Source organism: Genypterus blacodes, unplaced genomic scaffold (assembly GCF_046128005.1).
Source record: "Genypterus blacodes isolate CSIRO-AG114 ecotype Tasmania unplaced genomic scaffold, CSIRO-AGI_Gbla_v1 ptg000017l_1, whole genome shotgun sequence".
In the NCBI taxonomy this organism is placed as follows: Eukaryota; Metazoa; Chordata; class Actinopteri; order Ophidiiformes; family Ophidiidae; genus Genypterus; species Genypterus blacodes.
Window position 1 is genome coordinate 1956517 of NW_027466831.1, and position 19291 is coordinate 1975807.

The 19291-nt window shown below is 47.8% G+C and overlaps 1 protein-coding gene across 1 annotated transcript in view; it reads right to left on the minus strand.

Annotated features, from left to right (window-relative positions):
- The window catches only part of megf6b (multiple EGF-like-domains 6b), a 44251-nt gene that overhangs the window by 7516 nt on the left and 17444 nt on the right, over positions 1–19291 (minus strand). Inside the window, exons 6-18 of the mRNA XM_076141355.1 lie at positions 12297–12419; positions 6537–6659; positions 4331–4456; positions 3451–3573; positions 3229–3351; positions 2977–3114; positions 2075–2197; positions 1705–1827; positions 1439–1606; positions 840–971; positions 589–717; positions 317–445; positions 89–223 (exon numbers count right to left, since the gene is read on the minus strand). Of these exons, the coding sequence (XP_075997470.1) occupies positions 89–223; positions 317–445; positions 589–717; positions 840–971; positions 1439–1606; positions 1705–1827; positions 2075–2197; positions 2977–3114; positions 3229–3351; positions 3451–3573; positions 4331–4456; positions 6537–6659; positions 12297–12419 (1695 nt within the window). The remainder of the gene's footprint in view (positions 1–88; positions 224–316; positions 446–588; positions 718–839; positions 972–1438; positions 1607–1704; positions 1828–2074; positions 2198–2976; positions 3115–3228; positions 3352–3450; positions 3574–4330; positions 4457–6536; positions 6660–12296; positions 12420–19291) is intronic.

Sequence of the window (19291 nt, forward strand, 5' to 3'; positions counted from 1 at the left end):
CATTCAGTCTTAAAATATTAAACTAATGAAACAGCAGCACAACCTAAACACCTTAAACATGAACAACATCCTGTGACTGAGCGCTCACCTTCCTTGCACGTGTTGCCCTGGTAACCAGGTTTACACACACAGGTGCCGTGGCGTCGGTGACACTCCAGCGTGTTCTGCTGGACACACTGACACTCCTCAGAGCAGCCCGGTCCGAATGTCCACTTAGGACAAGCTGGAGGAGACAAACGACAGGAGATTGAGTCTGAGGATTGCCGTGCTTTTGTTTGTTTGTTTGTTTGTGTGTTTGTGTGTTTGCGAGGCTCACGCAGGTGGCAGAAGCGCCCGTAGAGGCCGGGGTCGCACAGACAGGCTCCATACGTGCGGTGGCAGCGCCCGTTATTCGCACAGTTACACTTCTTGTTGCACAGCTTGCCGTAGAATCCTTTAGGACAGCCTGCGAGGGGAAACTCAGTCAGCTCAACACAACTCTGGGATAATGAGCTCGGGTCTCAGGCAGGGAAAAAAACTAAATTCTTTCCAGTGCAAAATGAAGGAACAAAAGTATTTTCTGGCTGGGAAAAAAAAACAGAGACTCACCATCCTGGCACAAGTCTCCACTGACGCCAGGCGGGCAGCGACAGCTCCCACTGACTGGATCACAGCTGGCCCCATTTTTACATTTACAGGGGAACGAGCAGTTTTTCCCAAAATATCCCTCCGGGCACGCTGTGGGAATGAGAAACAACAGGGTCCATCGCTGCCACACTGTCCATACACAAGGTACAATCTGATGGAGTTCTCACGCCGGTACAGATAGCGTTTGTGTGTTTGTGTGTGTGTGTCCTCACTCTGGTTGCAGACGACGCCTGTCCATCCGTCGGGACAGTCGCAGCCGTTTCTCCACACGCTGCATTTCCCTCCATTGGAACAGTCGTCACACGTCAGACTGCAGTCATTTCCAAAAGTGTCGTCCAAACACACTGCAGACAAGGAAAGATGGTAAAGAAATAAAGGTTACAACTGGCAAAAGTAACACACCTTTCAGAACTGCAAGATCTTACAAAACATTAACGTGAAGATGGAAACTTCAGAATAATTTAAGGTTAAATCTTGGACGGCTTCTGTCGTTGGGGGAATATTCAACACAAAGCAGATCGTTTGGCTTCCTGCTCTGGGCCCCGTGTGCTGCCAGTGTACATAAGCTTCACTCTCACAGCCAGAGATGCTGCGGCGGGGCTGCAGTGTGCAACAGGCGGAGGGGGGGAAGCACGAAACCCAGCAATTAGCCCCCACCGCTCAGTTTGGTAATTGTGTGCAGTGGGACAGCAGACAGCTTTGCCTCCTGTGAGCCGCAGTAATCAGATGCAGGTTGCTGCTTAATGGTAGTGAAGGAGGGATGGATGGAGGGAGGGATGGGTGGGTGGTGTGTGGACGGGGAGGATCTCACCAAACTTCTCTGCCAGGTTACTCTCGGCCCTCAGCTCCCCCTCGTCGTCCTCGTAGTCGTCGTAGCGCTCCAGGGCCTGGCTGTAGTCCTGCAGCAGGGTGAGCCGGGGCAGGGGGGGCAGCTCGATGGCGCCCCCGCTGGTCAGGGCTTCAACCGTGTCCTCCAGCGCTGCGTGGAGGCGAAAGAGAGACATTTGAATAAGTTAATGATGATACTTCTCTCCATTCCCCTCCGAGGTCTCAGGAGCATCACTGACTGATACTCACGGATGCAGGAGCGCCGGTCGTCGTCCAGGCGGAAGCCGCGGCGGCAGAAACACTGGAAGGACCCGGCGTTGTTTTGGCACGTGTGGTCACATCCGCCAATTTCTGCCAGACACTCATCCACATCTGTGATGACGCAGACATTCAAAATTCATTTAAAATCAGCAAGGGCAGGAGAAAGTTTAGCTAAAGGAACTTCCAACAAAATGGTGGTGGTTTCATTCACTTTTATATGCAATACACTCATAAAGAGACGCCGCTTATGTTCACGGGAGCTCGCCCAGATTCAACAGCAGTAAATATCCTCCATGTCGTAAAAATATGTTTAGTGCCATCCAAACACACACACACACACACACACACAGACACACACCGTCACAGCTACAGCCGTCTGAGTTGAGCCTGTATCCCGCCGAGCAGTAGCACTCGTAGCCGCCGGGGTAGTTGGTACAGTCCTGCTCGCAGCAGGAGCTCAGCTCGCCGCACTCGTCCACGTCTGCCAAACACAACACGGGGGGAACAGAGACATTACAACGTGACCGCAGCGGTATACATGCGCCATGTTTATGAGAGTGTGTAAATTGTGCAAGTTTAACAGGGTGTGTGAGGTTCCACATGTATGCTAAAGGCAGACGGGCTCTTTCTCTTTCCTTAACAAGTTTGCGAGGAGCCATCGAGCGATGACATGAGGACATCTTCCCCCTCGTGTGAGTAATGAGGAGAGTCGGGTCCAAACAGGCCTCAGGTTGTGCTTTTAGTACTGATATAAAGTCAGACCTTAACCGTGAAAGCGTCATCATCATGTTTGTCCCCGTGTTAAGAAGTATTGTACTATAGTGTGTGTGCAAACTGGTGTTTTGGAATTTGATCTGCCTTGGAATCCAGCCGGCTCGTCCTTAATCCAACTATCTGCAAAATGTCTGACTATTTTAGACAGAGGTTAACGAAAACATAAAAACTGAATGTCAGTTTCGCCTTTATCAACTTTTAGCTTTACTTTCTCCTCTTCCTCTTCTTTTTCATTTATTCACAGCTTCTTTCAAAATCCAATCACGGGACCTGGGATACAAATGATTCATCCTGTAACCTCAACCTTTTTCAATATATTTTCGTCTATCATTCATCATTCAATATCATCATCTCTAATCAAATAGACCAATAGATAACTAAATAACTAAATGAATTAATAAGACAATGGAAAGTATTTCACACTTCACCTGAACTAATAACTACCTGTGACTGTTGCATGTGTGTGTGTGTGTTACAGTCTCTTACCAACACAGGTCTTAAGATCCTCATCTAGCCGGTAACCGTGGTTACAGGAGCAAACAGGGCCGCCGGTGGAATGCTGGCAGTGATGGGAGCAGCCGCCGTTGTTGTTCTCACAGCTGTTCACTATCTCCATCTCGATTCCTGTCGGGGTTCACAGAGGGATCAGGTTGTGTCCGGGCCGAAGATTTCAACATTTCACCACTTTGATTGAGGAGAGATGAGTTTAATAAACTTTCACAAGGGGTTTGAACTCACTGTAACACTGCTTTCCATCAGATCCCAGCTCATAGGCCACGTTACACACACAGGCGTAGGAGCCCGGTGTGTTGTGGCAGCCGTGGGCACAGATGGTCTCTTCCATCTCACACTCATCGATATCTGTTGGAGGGGGGGGGGGGAAACGAGTGACTCCTCCCCTTACCAACACATGTAACAGTCGCCTCTTATCACTCTTTTATTCCAATCAGAAGACGTTACCTTGACACGTCCTCCCGTCCTCTGCCAGGATGTAGCCCGCTTTACAGTCGCAGTGAGCTTTGCCGCCATCAACGCGACACTGGTGCGCGCAGCCTCCGTTCTTATCTGCACAGGGATTCTGCACTGTAACACAAAAAGCAGGCGGCGGTGAACATAAATCTGCCTGATTTCGGTCAAAGTCGGGACTCCGGCAGCACAGAAGCCAAAAGCTGTAAAAAACTGACACAGATCTTAAGGTAAGACTTCGAAATCCAGAGTGACGCCCGTCGGCCTCCTCTCTGCATCGCTCCGGGTGCTCGCTTTGCATAGCTGTGGGTGTTAAACTTGTGTAAGCCTGTCCGGCATCTGGGAGACATTAGAGGACGCCGTTCACAGCCAACAATTACAAAGCAAAAGCATCTTAAAGACAGTAATTTCAAAATATATGTGCGTGTATAATTTCCCACCGCCGCGAGAGGCGTCCAGTGCACGGCCTCAGAGACCAGCGGGGGAGACAGACAGATTAAAAAAGACACAAGACAGGACATCAGCATAATAATATGGAGGGAAAACAATGTGATTCAGTCCAATTTGGTGTCTCATCCTGGGAATGACAGTAAATCCCATTCCGGCGCAGAGATCCTGTCAGATAATTACAATTGGCTGCAGATGCCTGCAACGTGTTTTTGGTGTGAAGTGAATCTGTTGCATCACAACTTCATAATCCTACAAAGCTCTCTGTGGCCTCTTAGTCATCCATCCATCCATTCCCCCACACACACACACACAACGACACACCCACCCACACACCCACACACACACACACCCAAACACACACCCACACCCACACCCACACACACACAAAGTAGGTATATGTCTGTGAAAAGACATGTGCACTCACGTTTACAATGCTTGCCATCCTCCGTCAGGATGTAATTGGGCTTGCAGCGGCAGCGGAAGTGAGCGGCGGACTGCTGCGTGCAGTAGTGCTCGCACCCCCCGTTGCTGATGGCGCAGGAATGGACCGCTGCGAAAAACAAACAGAGAAAAATCGAAATTGCAACAGTTTCAGAGTCAGAGTCACGTCTGCAGCGATGTGTTCAGAGGGGCCGCGACCTCCAACAAATTCCTTGGGAGAACACATCAGGAGATCTCTACGCTCTCAGCCGTGTAAGATCCATCACGGGCGAAAAAGGGGCCAAGAATCACAGAGGAGTTTGAGTGGCAGGGCCTCTGGAGGTGGACAGTGCTCTGTGCTGATGAGGCGAGGGGCAGAGCCAACGCAATCATCTGTCCTTTCCCCCTTTTCCCCTTTCTCACGGCAACAGATGAAAACCTCCACCAGACGCTCTGGACTCCGTCTCATCTGGGAAAACAACAGGTAGAAGATTCCACCGCCCCGCTATCCTCAGCATTTGTTCAATCTTTAAAGGCAGCAGTCAAGATCTATCCATCACACACACACACACACACACACACACACACACACACACACAAATCAAACCGCAGAATCCCTTCCAGCTCAAATATTATGCAGCCCAACGGCAAGTGTGTGTGATGCATCTGACCTCTGCTGGCAGGTGGAGATCTGGATGAGACGAGCAAAGCCTTTAATCCTACACACGCTCATGCTCTACACTTTAAAAACTTTCAGCAAATGAGAAGTTTCTACGCTACATTCACAGCGTCTGCATGAGGCCTCTGTGTCATTTTAAGTCAGTCGGTCTGCAGTGAGCCAACGTTAGCATCAGCCGGGAGTCCAGTCCACGCACCTGCACTGTGATTACAGCTGTGGCACAAGCGTCTCTCGGTGGGACAGTCGGGCCCCGGCGACCGTCTCTGCCTCCGTCCTGACTGTGGGACATTATGAAAGCTGACAAACACACGGAGATCTCCACTCTGAGAGCAGATGTTGACTACATTCCTGAGAATCTCTATCAGGTATTTAATGCGTCAGAAACAAAGTGCAGGGTCACACACAGATTGGGTGACTGATGCTCATTTGCACGGTATTCAACAGAGGTAAAGGCTTGATGTGTAACTAAAGCGAGACACAACACACTGCATACCTCAGTATGTGTGTGACGGTGTTTTCTCAGAACAGCGCCGCTGATTCACGCGGACAGCCGCGATGGGACTTACAGATGTGCGCGCTGTGTCTTTAACTGCGGCTTTATTACATCATGTGGCCCATTTAATGATCCCACAGTGGGACTTTTGTCAGAATCAGGAATGCGGTTTTACGTGACCGCTCGTGTCAGGAAACATGCGGCTGAAATGCCAACGCTGGGGAACAAAACAACGTTTGAACACAGGATTGGCAAAGATGGAGGAGATGGAGGAGATGCAGATTCTTCTACAAATCTTAGCTGGGACAGGCAGACGCTTAACTACAAGATATAAAGCAGCGAAATATATAAACCTTTGGATCGTCCTTCTGACTACTGGTGGTCAAAAGAAATTACTAAATGGTGCGTTAAGGAGGTTCAAAGAGAAAGCTGACACCGCCACAGTAAAGGAAGCTTCTTTGTTCTTCCTCCGTGTGGAGCCAGAGGAGCCGAGGCCAGAGAGCCACAGTGCCAGAGAAGCAGAGAGCCAGAGCGCCAGAGAGCCAGAGAGCCAGAGAGCCAGGCGGGCTGCTCTGCTTTCTGCCTGACAGAACCTTTCACCGCAGTCTAAAATAAGAGCAGGATCTGGGGTCTTGGAGGCTCCGGGGCTGCGTGAGCCAGAAACATTATTTCTGCTCCGATTGCTTGGACAGAAGCTGATCCTTCCTAATAAAGGCTGCGTATTGAACAACAAGGCTTCCATTAATACTCTCAGGACTAAATGGAAAATGGAACCTCAAATTAGACTTATTATTTATACTTACACTAGCTTAAGTTACCGACTGTAGCTTTACATAAGTACTTTCTACTTATACCTCCACCTACGCCAGTGTGTTTACAGCTTTTTCCTGTATAGGTGCAGCCCACCTGGCAACCTCCACTGCATGCTGCTAGGAAGACAAAAGATTGAGCTCGAGTCCTATTCTCCTGATGGGAATGTTGAGGCGTAGGCACACGGCGGCCTTATCTCAGCGTGCACAGGGTTGTCACGGGGCTCACCGAGGCACGTTCGCCCATCCACGTGCAAGCGGGAGCCCGGGTAGCATTCACAGTAGTAGGATCCCCTGGTGTTCACGCATCTGTGCTGGCAGCCGCCGTTATGGACCTGGCACTCGTCAATATCTGCAGGGGGAAGCAGAGGGGGGAGATAAATTAGTGCAATTTCACTTAATCCGCTCATTATCGGACAGAAATAATAAGCTGGGAATCCGTCATGCTGGGAGAGGAAACCAACGCGGCCTTTAGGAGGAAGATATACCAACCAACAAGTGTGTTAGTGCCCAAACAAACACTGCGCCCCCCATGTGGGAGCAACTACTGAACATTTAAAACCACACTTAAATTCCCGTGGAGTCCCACAGGTGCAACAAACGCATGGAAACTAAAATCGGGGGGGGGGGGGACGCAAAATATACACATTCCACCGAGCCGAGCGTAGAGATGTAATCAAGTGAAGAAGAGGGTGAGAGCAGCACACATCAAACGAAACAAACAATTCTCCTAAACATATCTCATTTCAAGGGTCAAAGACTAATAAATTGCTTTGAAAATGAGAGTTCCGCGGCAGAGAGCCTGTGAGCCGGGGCGTCTGTTTGGACCATCAGCACCAGGGGACATTAGGACACCGAGGCAGACTCATTTCCCATGGCCCCTCGCCGACAGGATCAGCGTCCGGGGTCACACACTCCTCAGCTAGTTTATATGAAGCGTTACTGAAATCATCACGCCGGGGTTCTTACTGGAAAACGCCGCGGAGCACACGACGGCCTATCGAGCCACGTGAAGAAGAAGTGAGCGCGAGCAGAGCTTTTGGCCGCCGCTTAATCTCTGTAAACGCAGCAACACGTCGTAAAAAGCCTGTAAGCCAGCGCCAAGTTAAACGCTAGAGCGAAGCGCTGAGCGAGTCGTCACTGCAGGCGGCTATTTGCAAGAGAGCGTAAAAACTATTTCAGGAATTCAGAGGATTCTCGGCAAAGGACAGAGTTTCAGTACTTAGAGTACTTGGGTATTACTTAGAAAGAATGGTGTCTGGACATTTCTGTACCCTGACTCTCATTCTAAGAGCCACTTGAAGCCACTCAGACCCCCCACTGGCTTTGAGTTTGATTTAATAGTGATATAGGAGATGTGCACGTCCTCATAACTGTCTTCACTCAACAGCAGTATATTGCCATTGGGAAACAAAAGATCCGGAACGTCTTCTCCTGCAACGTGTGAAATGTTAATGGAGAATTTGAAACATGGCACAGGGACGGATGAAGACACAAACGCAGGGAATGAGCATAAAGCTGTCTGAGGCCGTTGAATTATCGCTCCATCCCAGGAGGTGAACCCGTGTGCTCTCAGCCACAGCTTCAAAACACAGAGTTTGGGACAGAAATCAGCGTCTAAACTTTCACTCTTCGCCTCCCCTCCTCTGCCAAACTCCGTCTTTCGTCTCATCCAGGGGAAAGCTGGCAGGGCCTCGCCGTCTTTCCATCCTGCGCTGCTCGCCGGGCTTCGGTTTGGAGCGCGGCCGCAGTTAGTGAATCCCCTCAAGCCTGGTTTCCACGTCCAGAATATGATCCCCGCCGCCCCGCTTCACCCTCCCCGCCCCCTCATCCTCCCAGCACAGAGCCAAAGCCTCGGCGGCCAGTGGCTCAGACGGAACACACATCAATTCTTCGCCCTCGCCCTCCAGTGTCATCCTCGCTCATGGAAAACTCTATTTCGGTTTCCTGCACATTATTTGCTTAACGTGTGTAAAAGGATCAATAACGTCTCCGCTTTTCTTGACTTATTTCCAACAATATTATGTAAGTACAGAAGCAGGGAGGGATTATCAGCAGCATGTAATCATAAACCTTAAACACCTTTCATCCTGTTCATTTATCCCTCAGGCCCACAGTCGGGTAAAACATGAAACCAAACATCCAGTTGGAATAACACGGACATAATCTGTGAGGAGTATCGGGATTCCAGCCCTGTGTGTATGTGTGTGTGTGTGTGTGTTAACGCTATAAAAGGCATCCTGTGATTCATGTTTCATGTTTTCATGTGCACTAATCTGTGTTGATAAGAGTGAGACTCCCCTGCTTTATCTGGCAGCAAGCTCACACACACAGACAGACACACAGGCAGAGACACACACACACACACACACACACACACACACACACACACACACACACACACACACACACACACACACACACACACACATAGCAGACTGATATGAGAGAGGCCAATTAACCAGAATTCTTCACCCACGGTTAGGATGCAAGAAAAGGCTTTTAGGGTTTTAAATGATTTAAATAAATAAATAAAATGTATATAGTGTTTAATCATCATAAGTATAAGCAATAGATTTAATATTTTTGTATTATTGTCCTTTTAATGTTTTGTTTATTGTACACAGATATGTTAAACATAACGCTTATTTACTGTATAAATAAAAAAAACATGATTTATAAAAATCACAAATTCACTTTTCAAGCATGAACGCAAACTAAAATAATAGTTTACTTTATCATTTTGATATTAAATGATACCGTAAACTATTGTTCAAACTATATTTCATGTTCAGCAGTAAATAAAGGCTAAGTAAAGGCTTCTGAGGAAGACCCAACACGCCTCATCACATACCTGCTGCAAGGTAGCCCGGGTTGTAGCCCTGGTATCCATGGAAACAGTGCGGCCTATAGCATATCCTCCTATAGTACGCGTGTTGATAGTTCAAACCGGACACGAGGCCCATCATCGCCTCAACCAGCACCAGAAGGAAAATCCACCATCCTGTAGACAAAGCCATGACCTGCAGCCTCACACAGCCACAACACACACACCGACCCACAAACGCTTTACAATCTGAGGTCTAAAAGGACAATTTCAATATTGTTTCTTTTTGGATTCTAACAATCAAAGTTTGTGACCACAGGCGCTGCAGTACAGCATCCTGGTACAGTAACTCTTGTTCACTTTGCCTCTGCTGATCATTCCTCCACTCTCTCTCTCTTTCTCTCGTTTTCTCACCCTCCCATCTACTAAAGCTAAATGTCCATCACATTAAAGATCCACCTCTCTCCCTCCCCCTCCTCCTCTCTCTCTCTCTCTCTTGCTCACTCTCTCCCCCCTCCCCCCCCCTCCCATCTACTAAATCTAAATGTCCATCATATTAAAGTTAAACTCTCTCTCTCTCTCTCTCTCTCTCTCTCTCTCTCTCTCTCTCTCTCTCTCTCTCTCTCTCTCGCTCTCTCTCTCTCTCTCTCCCTTCTTCCACATGTGTAACTCTCTCTTACACTCTGGGTTCATACGGCACAGAACAACTCTGACTCCAGACAAACACACTGGAGGTGAATAAACTCCACGTGATTTACTGGTGACTGCACTTTACCAAAGCTAATTATATGTTTTCATGTATTTATTAAGAAGAGCAGCTACCAAATTTAACATGAGCCAGGGGTCAAATTCAGGATTTATAACCCAAACATGTAAGAGAGGAATGAGTGCTGAGGTAAAGTCGTCTATTCAGGCACTAAGCACTGCACTCACTCTCTGTCATCTGCTGCCAACACACACACACACACGCACGCACAAACACGCACACACACTCAGCGGGACCACAGGAGCACTTTAGAGATGTTAAAAAAACACGTCCACCATCTGAGGAGAAATGAACCCAAGAAAGAGCTCGGAACACAACACATTCAATCCCATTTCCTTTCTTCTTACCAATGTAACCTGAAAACTCAAGACACACACACACACACACACACACACACACATACATACACACCTGTACAGTCATTACATCAGGCGGCAAGCATCCGAGGCGCTCAGACAGACCACCAGAAACTGATACAGGTCGTCTTTAGGGTGACATGCGCACATACTTGGAGGTTTGCACGTGTGTAACGCATGTCTGCACAGACGCTGGATCATGCGGGCAGCCTGAGCGTGGCAGACACATGATGGGCATCCAGCCACTACAACACCAGACTAAAAAAGAGAAAACACCTTTATAGAAACTGTCAAGCTCTCTGTGTTAACAAGAGCTTTCTGATGATTTTGGACAAACTTCAATCTCTCTCTCTCTCTCTCTCTCTCACACACACACACAATTTCCTACAGCACTGGATAGAGGAGAGTGCCAGACGCTGGCACATCACTCCCACCCTCACGGTGGCGTTGTAGCTTGGACTCGTATCGCTCATTGGCCGTGACGGCTGAGACGTTGACACCGGCCTCCTTCATCATTCTCTGCAAGCGTCTTCTTCACAACATGAAAACAAATAAAGCACCTCTCCAGCCGGGGATTAGGTTGTACATGCGAGATTGTGTTTTGATTTCTTTTTGAACAAAAGATGCGTTTGTTTCGTTCCCGCTTGACGCCAGCAGTGTAAGCACATTAACGTCCCGCTAGCAGATGTCTTTCATTGACAAAATACAGCATATTGCCAAGGACAGGATTGCCCCGGAGAGCTAATGTGGCTGCCTAGACGCTCCAAATCCCCAGAAGCTTTCATTCTTAAGAGCTAAGTGAATGGATGTTGTCTCTTCTGGTGGTTTTTGCCTGCAGCTCTTTCTCACCCACGCAGCGCCCCCCCCACACACACACACACCGCCCCCGAGCTCCCAGGCTGACTTTCTGCAGACGCAGCGCCACACATGCAGCGCAAACTTAAACATCTCCAGCCAGCTCCTTTTACCTCGCTAAATACTCCTGCCAATTACACACAATTAGGACATTAATGCTGCGGATAGCCGCTCTCTCCACCCCTCTACCCCCAGCATGCACCGGTGGCAGCGTGCACGCGGCTATGAAAGCCAGCTGTGACAACGTTTCCCACCGGCTCCGACTAATAACCGTGACCTGGATCAGATCTCCTCAGGCAGGCAGCCATGCACTGCCCGGCGCTCCGGCTTCTCCTCTCTGGGCTTTGGCTGCTACACAGAGGAGTCATTATTCTGATTAAACCAACCGCTCGCACAGATTCCTTAATCAGAAACATCAAACTATGATGGATGAAAAAAAAAAAGTAAAAAATCATGGGAAAATGTGGGGATGCAGGCTTTCAGTAGCTCCTACAGACAAGCTGAGTCAACACAAAGCCCCGAGCATTCATCATCATCATGGTTTCTGTACAGTATACAGCATTAACCCATCCTGTGGTTCACTGGGTGCAGAATCTTCACCCGCTGAGCCACAAATAAAATGAAATAAAACAAACTATACATGTTAACAGAAACAAACATGGACACAGAACAAATTGATGCGGTGGATTCTGGGTGACTGACACGGAACACAGAACCTCATTTGGGTTCCCTGAGACAAATAAGGATGAAGACATGCTGGGTGGTTTTTCGATGATCCAGGGAAGAACCCATTAAATGTTGGTTCCGGTCGGTCTGATGGTAGAGCTGCAATAACCACGTTTACTTTTTGGATAGTTTCCGTACGTCATAGAATCAAAACACGTCATTTTCACAGCATTCGTTTTTTGATATTATTTATTGTTTTGCTGTATATTGCTGTCAAAGTTGAGTGGGCGTGGCTTATTCCTCAGAGTGCTGTATGTAATGAAAGAATGAGTCTACTCTACTGTAACTTCACTTGGTGGACGTGCAAAAAACATCAATTGACCAGATGGTGGCGCTACAGCAACAGTTCAATTTGGTCCATTACTCTCAAGATGAAAATGCCAGAATGTCTTTATATATAATGTTATTCTGTCTGACACGCTCTGTGGTGTACTGGTCCAAACTGTATGTGCGTCTCACCTTTGCAGGTCTTGCCGTCCTCATTCAGCTTGTGTCCAGGAGGACACCTGCAGTAGAAACTTCCGATGGTGTTGCAGCAAAGAGCCTCACAGCCTCCATTGGTCTCCTCACACTCGTTCACATCTGACAGAGACAGACAGAAGAAGGTCAACGATGCTCTCACAAAGCCAGAAAGCACAAAGAACAAAGAGGTGAAATTAAAACGTGAGGGCAAACATTTTCAGCAGTGTCTCTTTTTTAAACAGCAAAGATTAGAGGAAAATGTGTCTTTTTATAATGTCAGTTTGATTAAGTTTCATCCTTGGATAAACTTGGATTCCACCTTTAAAAGTGTGGAAAGAGCGCAAGTCTTTGGAAAACTGGAAAACTGTGCGTGCTGTTTCCACGGTCAAAGCCGCTTCCTCCCGGCTTCAGTCACAACTTCAAAGAAAACAAAGTAAAACACACGCGACAGATCCAAAACGGAATCTAAACACAGTGCGTGGTGAATTCAAATGTCAAGCAGAGACGAGGAAAGAGCAGCGACGGCGTCCTCGTCTACTCTGTGACCTGTAAACGTCCAACACAAGCCAGTAGCTGCTCGTGCCACGACAATGACACACTTCCACAAGAAGTCGCCGTTTTTTCCAATTCCATTTCCATCACTTTAACCCCCCCCCTCCCCTCCTCCTGTCATCAACTAAACCAGATGTAATCTCTCACTCCACTTCCTCCACCTCTCATAATGACTCTGGGCAGACAGGTGCTGACAGTTTCCGCCTATACGAACGTTTGAATTACAGTGAAATCGTCAAGGAACAACGGTCTGATGTTCTGGCTTTACACTCACGACTTCAGGACACGGATCCACGTCGCCTGCGTTGTAATCAAATTCTGTTTCGTATGGGAGCCTGTCAGGAGAGATTACAGCCTGAGACACGATGACACGAGGCCCTTTTTGCGCTTGCCGTGCCCACAGAAGGAATCTTGGCAGAGGAAAACTGAAACGTGAAAGCTACGGTGAAAGCGAGGAGGGGAGCTCTCGTTTGGCTCTAATCATCTTGTAAAACTCTCTCCCGTGTCCATAAAAGATGGGAGTCGCAGAGGAGAGGAACGCAGGGGAAAGTGGGCCTCGGCGCGTTTGCGACGGGAGTGTTTAAGCCGCCAATTAAACCATTTCCCTCTCAGTTTACAACATCTGGAAGTGTTCACACCAAAACACTGCTCTCTTTCTATTTGCCAAGTCCGATTCCAAAACTTCACTCCCGTCTCGTAGAAACTAGAATAAGTCCTGAAGGGTGAACGACGTGTAATGAGGGGTTACACTTCACAAGCAGAATAAACGCTGTGATAAGCATTTCTGATCGAGTTATTACATCAACCCTTTGTTATAGGGTTTATTCCACTGGAGCGTACAAGAGTCTGGGAGCTCTGCTGGGATTAACTTTACTTTATTTATATAAAAAGAAGCACCTGAGCAGCAACGAGTTTGAAGCTTATTGATGAATAACAGAGCTGAAGCAGATAAGTGACGCTCACAGAGCAGAATGTGACCTGAAGTCAAGGGCAAGATCCAAAAAACCCTGCAGGAAACTTTGATGAAAGCTGCGTGAGTGTGTGTCTCTATCTATACCCCTGAGGCCTCACACCTGTGTGGCTGCTGCAGCCGGGGTCAGGAGCTGCGGGTCAGGGGTGCATTGTGAGTGTGTGAGACAACAGCGGCCAGTAAATGTTAGATTTGTCGTTTTTTTTAGCCCAGCAGGCATGAAGTTGAAGCAGAAAAAGAAGGAATGCGCAGACTTTCATGTTTTTATCAAAGACATGAACCTTTGCCATGTGCTTTTAGGATGTTTGTGTTGTATTATCTTAGAAATGCATTGTCTTATATGTTGTTTTCTTTTACAATCAAGGCCACATGGGAAGTGAGTCCATAAACAGTTCCGTCTCTCCACCACAAGACCAAAGTGAGACAGAAACCAGATTGCTTCTCATGCGATGCAGAGGCTTTTCCATCGAGCGATACGCTACATTATCACTATTGCTTACTCTCATAAATAAATGTACACATGTAAACAAGCTCAGTTTTCCTTGAGTATTGAACCCAATGACCGCTGAGCTGAGGCAACACGGGCTTGACTCTAGGGGGCAGTAGTGAGGCTTGTAGGCTCTCAGTTGGCCATACGTCACCTTCGCCCATCCATCAATCCTTCATCAGGCTGAACCTGCGGCGGGGATGAGATCAGAGAGCAGCAGAAAAAAGAAACAAGAGCCGTCTCTTCCGTCTGAGAGAGAGACAAATGGGAGTATAGAGGAGAAGGTCTGGTGGTGGACCCCCTTCTAAGCAAGCCCTGAAGATCACCAGCAAGGTTTGACCCGAGCCCCTGGGGGGAGGGGGGGGGCAGGGATCCAGATCTGTTCAACAGAGATCGGATGCCTGAAAAAGCAGCGCGTCTGGAGGCTCAAGCGTTGCCCCGGTCAGGGTCAGAGGTCCTGGGTCCTGGTCTGGGCCACGCATGGGGGAAAACACGTGGTGGACGTTCATACACAGATGAGAGGCTACATGGTGAGAGGTAAGCTGAGCGTCTGCTAATCGACTTATCGAATCGGTTAATCAAATAGTTGTTTCAGCGCTAGATTAAACTGTGATGAGGCTCAGATTCATTAGCTTTGTGCCGAATACCTTCATAATGCTCTGCTGACTGAGCCCCAGTGAACCTAGACCTCGATGTCATCATGGCCCATTGACTCTCACACTACCAAAGGCTTCCTGGCAGGGATTCACACCAGCAAACACAGCTGATCCAGGCCATAAACCATCGGCAACTCTCATTCTGTGGGAGATGCAACAACCCAGGGCTGCACGGCCGTAAGCGAGGGATAACATTCCTATGAGCTGTTGTGTCTTCTACCATGAGAAACACAAACGCAAAACAAATCTGTAAAATGTGCAAAAATTCTCCCTGCGTGGGACACTCTGTTCCACAGCAATCTGACAAAGAATGAAAAATAAAAACCATTTACCTCTACTTCTTGATTGCGTTTCTGCAAGTCTCGACGTTTACATTCCACTGTTGTATTGTGCGACTTCCTGCGATAAGGACAACCGCCACTGCTCCCAGGAGGACCAGGCTCATGTCTCTGCAGACCACGAGGGGCTCGCGCGGGGCCAAAGAAAACCGCCAGACCTCTGATACGATCACGCCGGCGCATGGGCCGGAAAATTGCAGCGTTTATCAAGGATCAGGGGGGAGCCATAGATTGCATGACCTGTTTCCTTTTAGGGCCCTGATCTACAAACCCGCTGCTATAATAATGTACTTTAATGTGCGAGCATCCATTCCCAGGTTGCGTTCCCTGCAGTACAGACAGCTGCTTTCATTTACCAGGTGCTATAAAGAGGGTTTTGGCTCACCCCAGAGGCTCCACGAGACACATTTGAGTCAGAGGTTTCATTCGGACGATGACTAGTGAGAGGATTCCTCTGCTGCTGACATGCACATGTGGCAGCTGGGAAAGAAAACAGAACAGTCACGGGTGGTTTGTGACAACTCGTCTGACTGACTAACTAACCTGATGCTGACCATCTCAGGCTATGACCTGGAACTCACAATTACTTCACACTTGTTCACAGGAAACTCATCCCTCACCTGTGACCCCAACAACAACTGACCCTTAAAATGTTTATTGTAGAGGACACGTTTCCTTTAGTAACAGAAGGCTGCCCGGCTGGAGCTCAAACAGATGCCATGTTGAAATACACTTCCCACCATCATTAAAGATGTTATAACTTATATGAGGCTCGTAACTTCTTATTTCGGGTTTCTAATGTATCTTCAGCTCCCGGACTCAGATATCATAAATACCCCATGGATACATTTTAAACTTTTATTTATTAATTATTCCAATCATTTGCACTTTAACACCCAGACTGGTACAACAGATAAACTAAGAACACTTTATGGGATATAATAATGGGTTTATTTCCCTTCCCTCTGCTGGTAATCAGCAGAGGTCAAACACTGCCCCCTGCTGGAACACCATGCACAGACTGGCTCTCTGTTTTAAATGAACCACATGTGATTCTGTTCTGCATATTCATCTTATAGTGACGGCTGCCAACGCAGGGTTCAGGTTCAAAGCCGGCACCTCTTTTTCAAAGTGCTTACTGCAGTAAATCATTTTCAGGCTGGTGCACCACACTCACTTCCTCCAGCAAACTATGCACTCGACCGGGCAAACAGACATTTCCACCGCTACATTTACTCGGTGCCACTTATATGCATGAGTTTTTCCCTATAATTGTGGCCCCGTTGGCAGCTGAGCAGCAAAGTGGCACTATCATTCGGATGTGGTGTGCCAAGCCTCTGATAAAATGGATTTCTTACAGCCAGAGAGGCAAAAAAATGTCCCCTTTAATAATGGCAAAGGTCTAACCACTTTCATGACGGTATCTGCTGATGTTAGGGATGTGAGAAGTGACTGTTCATTCAAAACCCCTCTGAGGTTTCCATGATGTCACTTGCAATTAATCTCAAAGTGGATTTCAAAGCCCTTACAATGGAGAAAATACCTTCCATTTCAGCTTCACGAGTGTTTCTTCAACTCACTGACAACAAGGCAGCAAACGCCATGGATGTGTGTGGAAACAAAAGCAGAAGTGCCTTCAAGTGCAGCTCCTCTAATGGCTCCAAGACATCCAACACTGAGCAACAAGACGAAATATAGTCAACATTGGCAAGATGGTAGAGGACAACCTTACAACATTTTAGATTTAGTTATATCCAAACTAGAATACTGACATTGTTTTTTGTTAGATGGAACATTCGGAGAAACACGTCTTGCAGATTCCCAGAGAGAGCTTTGTGTAATCTGAATGGATATCAAGCCACAAAAAATACAGATGCTTCAGGGTAAAAATGCCACAGAAAAACACAAGTGAACATAATTGTATCCAACTGAACTTGTGACCTCATCTAGTAATGTTTAGAGGATTTATGAGGCATTCCATAGATCCATAAGGGTCCATCCTACAGACTACTGCTACAAGAGGCCATGGACGGGAATGCCAAATATCTGAATGGCTGCGTATCTGCCTCTTCAAACATCTGCCTTTTGTTTTGATACAATCCGTCTTCCCAGGGCAAGTGTTGACAAGGCACCACAGCCAAATAATTCACGCTCGTCCAGCGAAAAAGTGAAACCTGGAAGAGGAACTCTGCATCTGACCCTCGGGTGAAAATATCAGCCCAGCACGGAACTTCAGGGTTTGCTCATTTGTGCGTTCAGACACGAAAGATCAGGGTTTGACATCGATAATGCTTAAATCCAGTGTGTTGAGTGAACTTTCTGGTGAAGCGTGTCCTAAATTTAAAGTGTAATACGTGTTCTGAAAATTCATTTTGAAGTTAGTATGGGAACAGCAACATATAGATGCATGGATGTGTGTGTTTGAACATGCGTGGGTGTGTGTGTGTGTGTGTCATGTGCTACCCCATGCTTAAGATCCAGCTGCCTCTCGCTCCTCTAAGCTTTAATTTTTCTCTCATCTTCGCTCCAGCCCAGTGCGATCGCTGTAACTCTTTAACCCATTCCCTGCCAGACAGAGGCGGCTCGAATAAGGCCCTGCCACTGAGAGAGGCATCAAACAAAAAAAAAAATCAGAGCATTGCGTCCTGTAATGAGACGATCCTGAGTTCACTGTTTACAGCCGGTCACAACGTTGTCAATCACGCTGGGAGAACGCTTTGGATCGCAAAAGGTGTCTGCCCCTGTCACTCATTTTTACTTCCAGTAAAAGTTATTGACTACAACGTCGTAAAAAGTGGGTCAGCTGTGTGCATCAGTGCATGTCTCCTGAATAACATTTTACGATCTACACGGAAGAGCAGGAGGGCCAAATACCTTATGGACCCTAGGGGATTGACATCTGACCCCTTGCGTGTGCTGAGTCTGTGCTCTACCTGTTCAGACCTGTCTCCTCCAGCCCTGACACAGGAAGGGTGAGTTGGCGGGGACGACGAATGGAGCCCAGCAGGAATCCAAAAATTACTTGTTGTGGTTTTCCAACCTGTCTCATAGCTGCTAGCATGCGTGAGATATGCCACAGTGGTATGTGCAGGGTCTTAGTGGATGGAAAATGCCCCAGAGTGTTTTTTTCCTACAGGGAAAATGCTGGCAGGTACATGACAGACTCCCATGTCCATGGAACACGAGCGAGAGTAAGCACATGTTCCCCCTATCCCACAGTTTCACAGCCTGTAAGACGTTAAAAGAAACAGCAGTCACATGTGCGTCCCCCTGAGGTGAGCCGTTATGAGAATCAAGCGCCAGTCAGATTGCCAACAAACAGCCGGGACAAGTAAAAGGTGAGTGACCCTGTCTGATCACGTTTCCTTCTGATTAGCATCTGCTTTCTTCGCACCTTGCAGCGTATCAGCAAAACACTGGCAGTGTATTGAAAAACACTCTGGCTGCTAATGTTCCCCCAAGGCTGAAAGCTGCTTCCATATGGAGATAATACAACAACACAGTGGGTGGAGGGGAAAACACACAGATTAGCGTCAAAGTGTCGGCGCTGTGGAAAACACGAGCATATCCAGCTGATAATGGAGAACAAAGGCAGATTTAGTCACTGTGTGGAAGACGAGGAAAGGTTCAGCAATAAAAACACGTAAGAGAGATAATGGGAATGAGGACAGCAGAGGCAGCATGAAAGGATCTGCCCGCACTGATTATTCCTCTAATTGTATTTTACAAACTCTTGTCTCTTCCAATTTACACAAACGTGTAAATTGGAAGAGACAGCGTGACCTGGATGACCTTTCATCAGGAATGCTGTAAAGAGCCTAATGAGACAGGGTGGGAACGGAGACGGAGCACAATGACGGGGAGATTAGGGTGCAGCGCCGGACGCAATGGCAGGTAGGTGGACGAGGAGGAACCCCACCCAGTGACGGCCCCACACGCCCTCTCATTAGAGCCTGCAGAGGAGCATCTCACATGGCTCAGACCTGAAC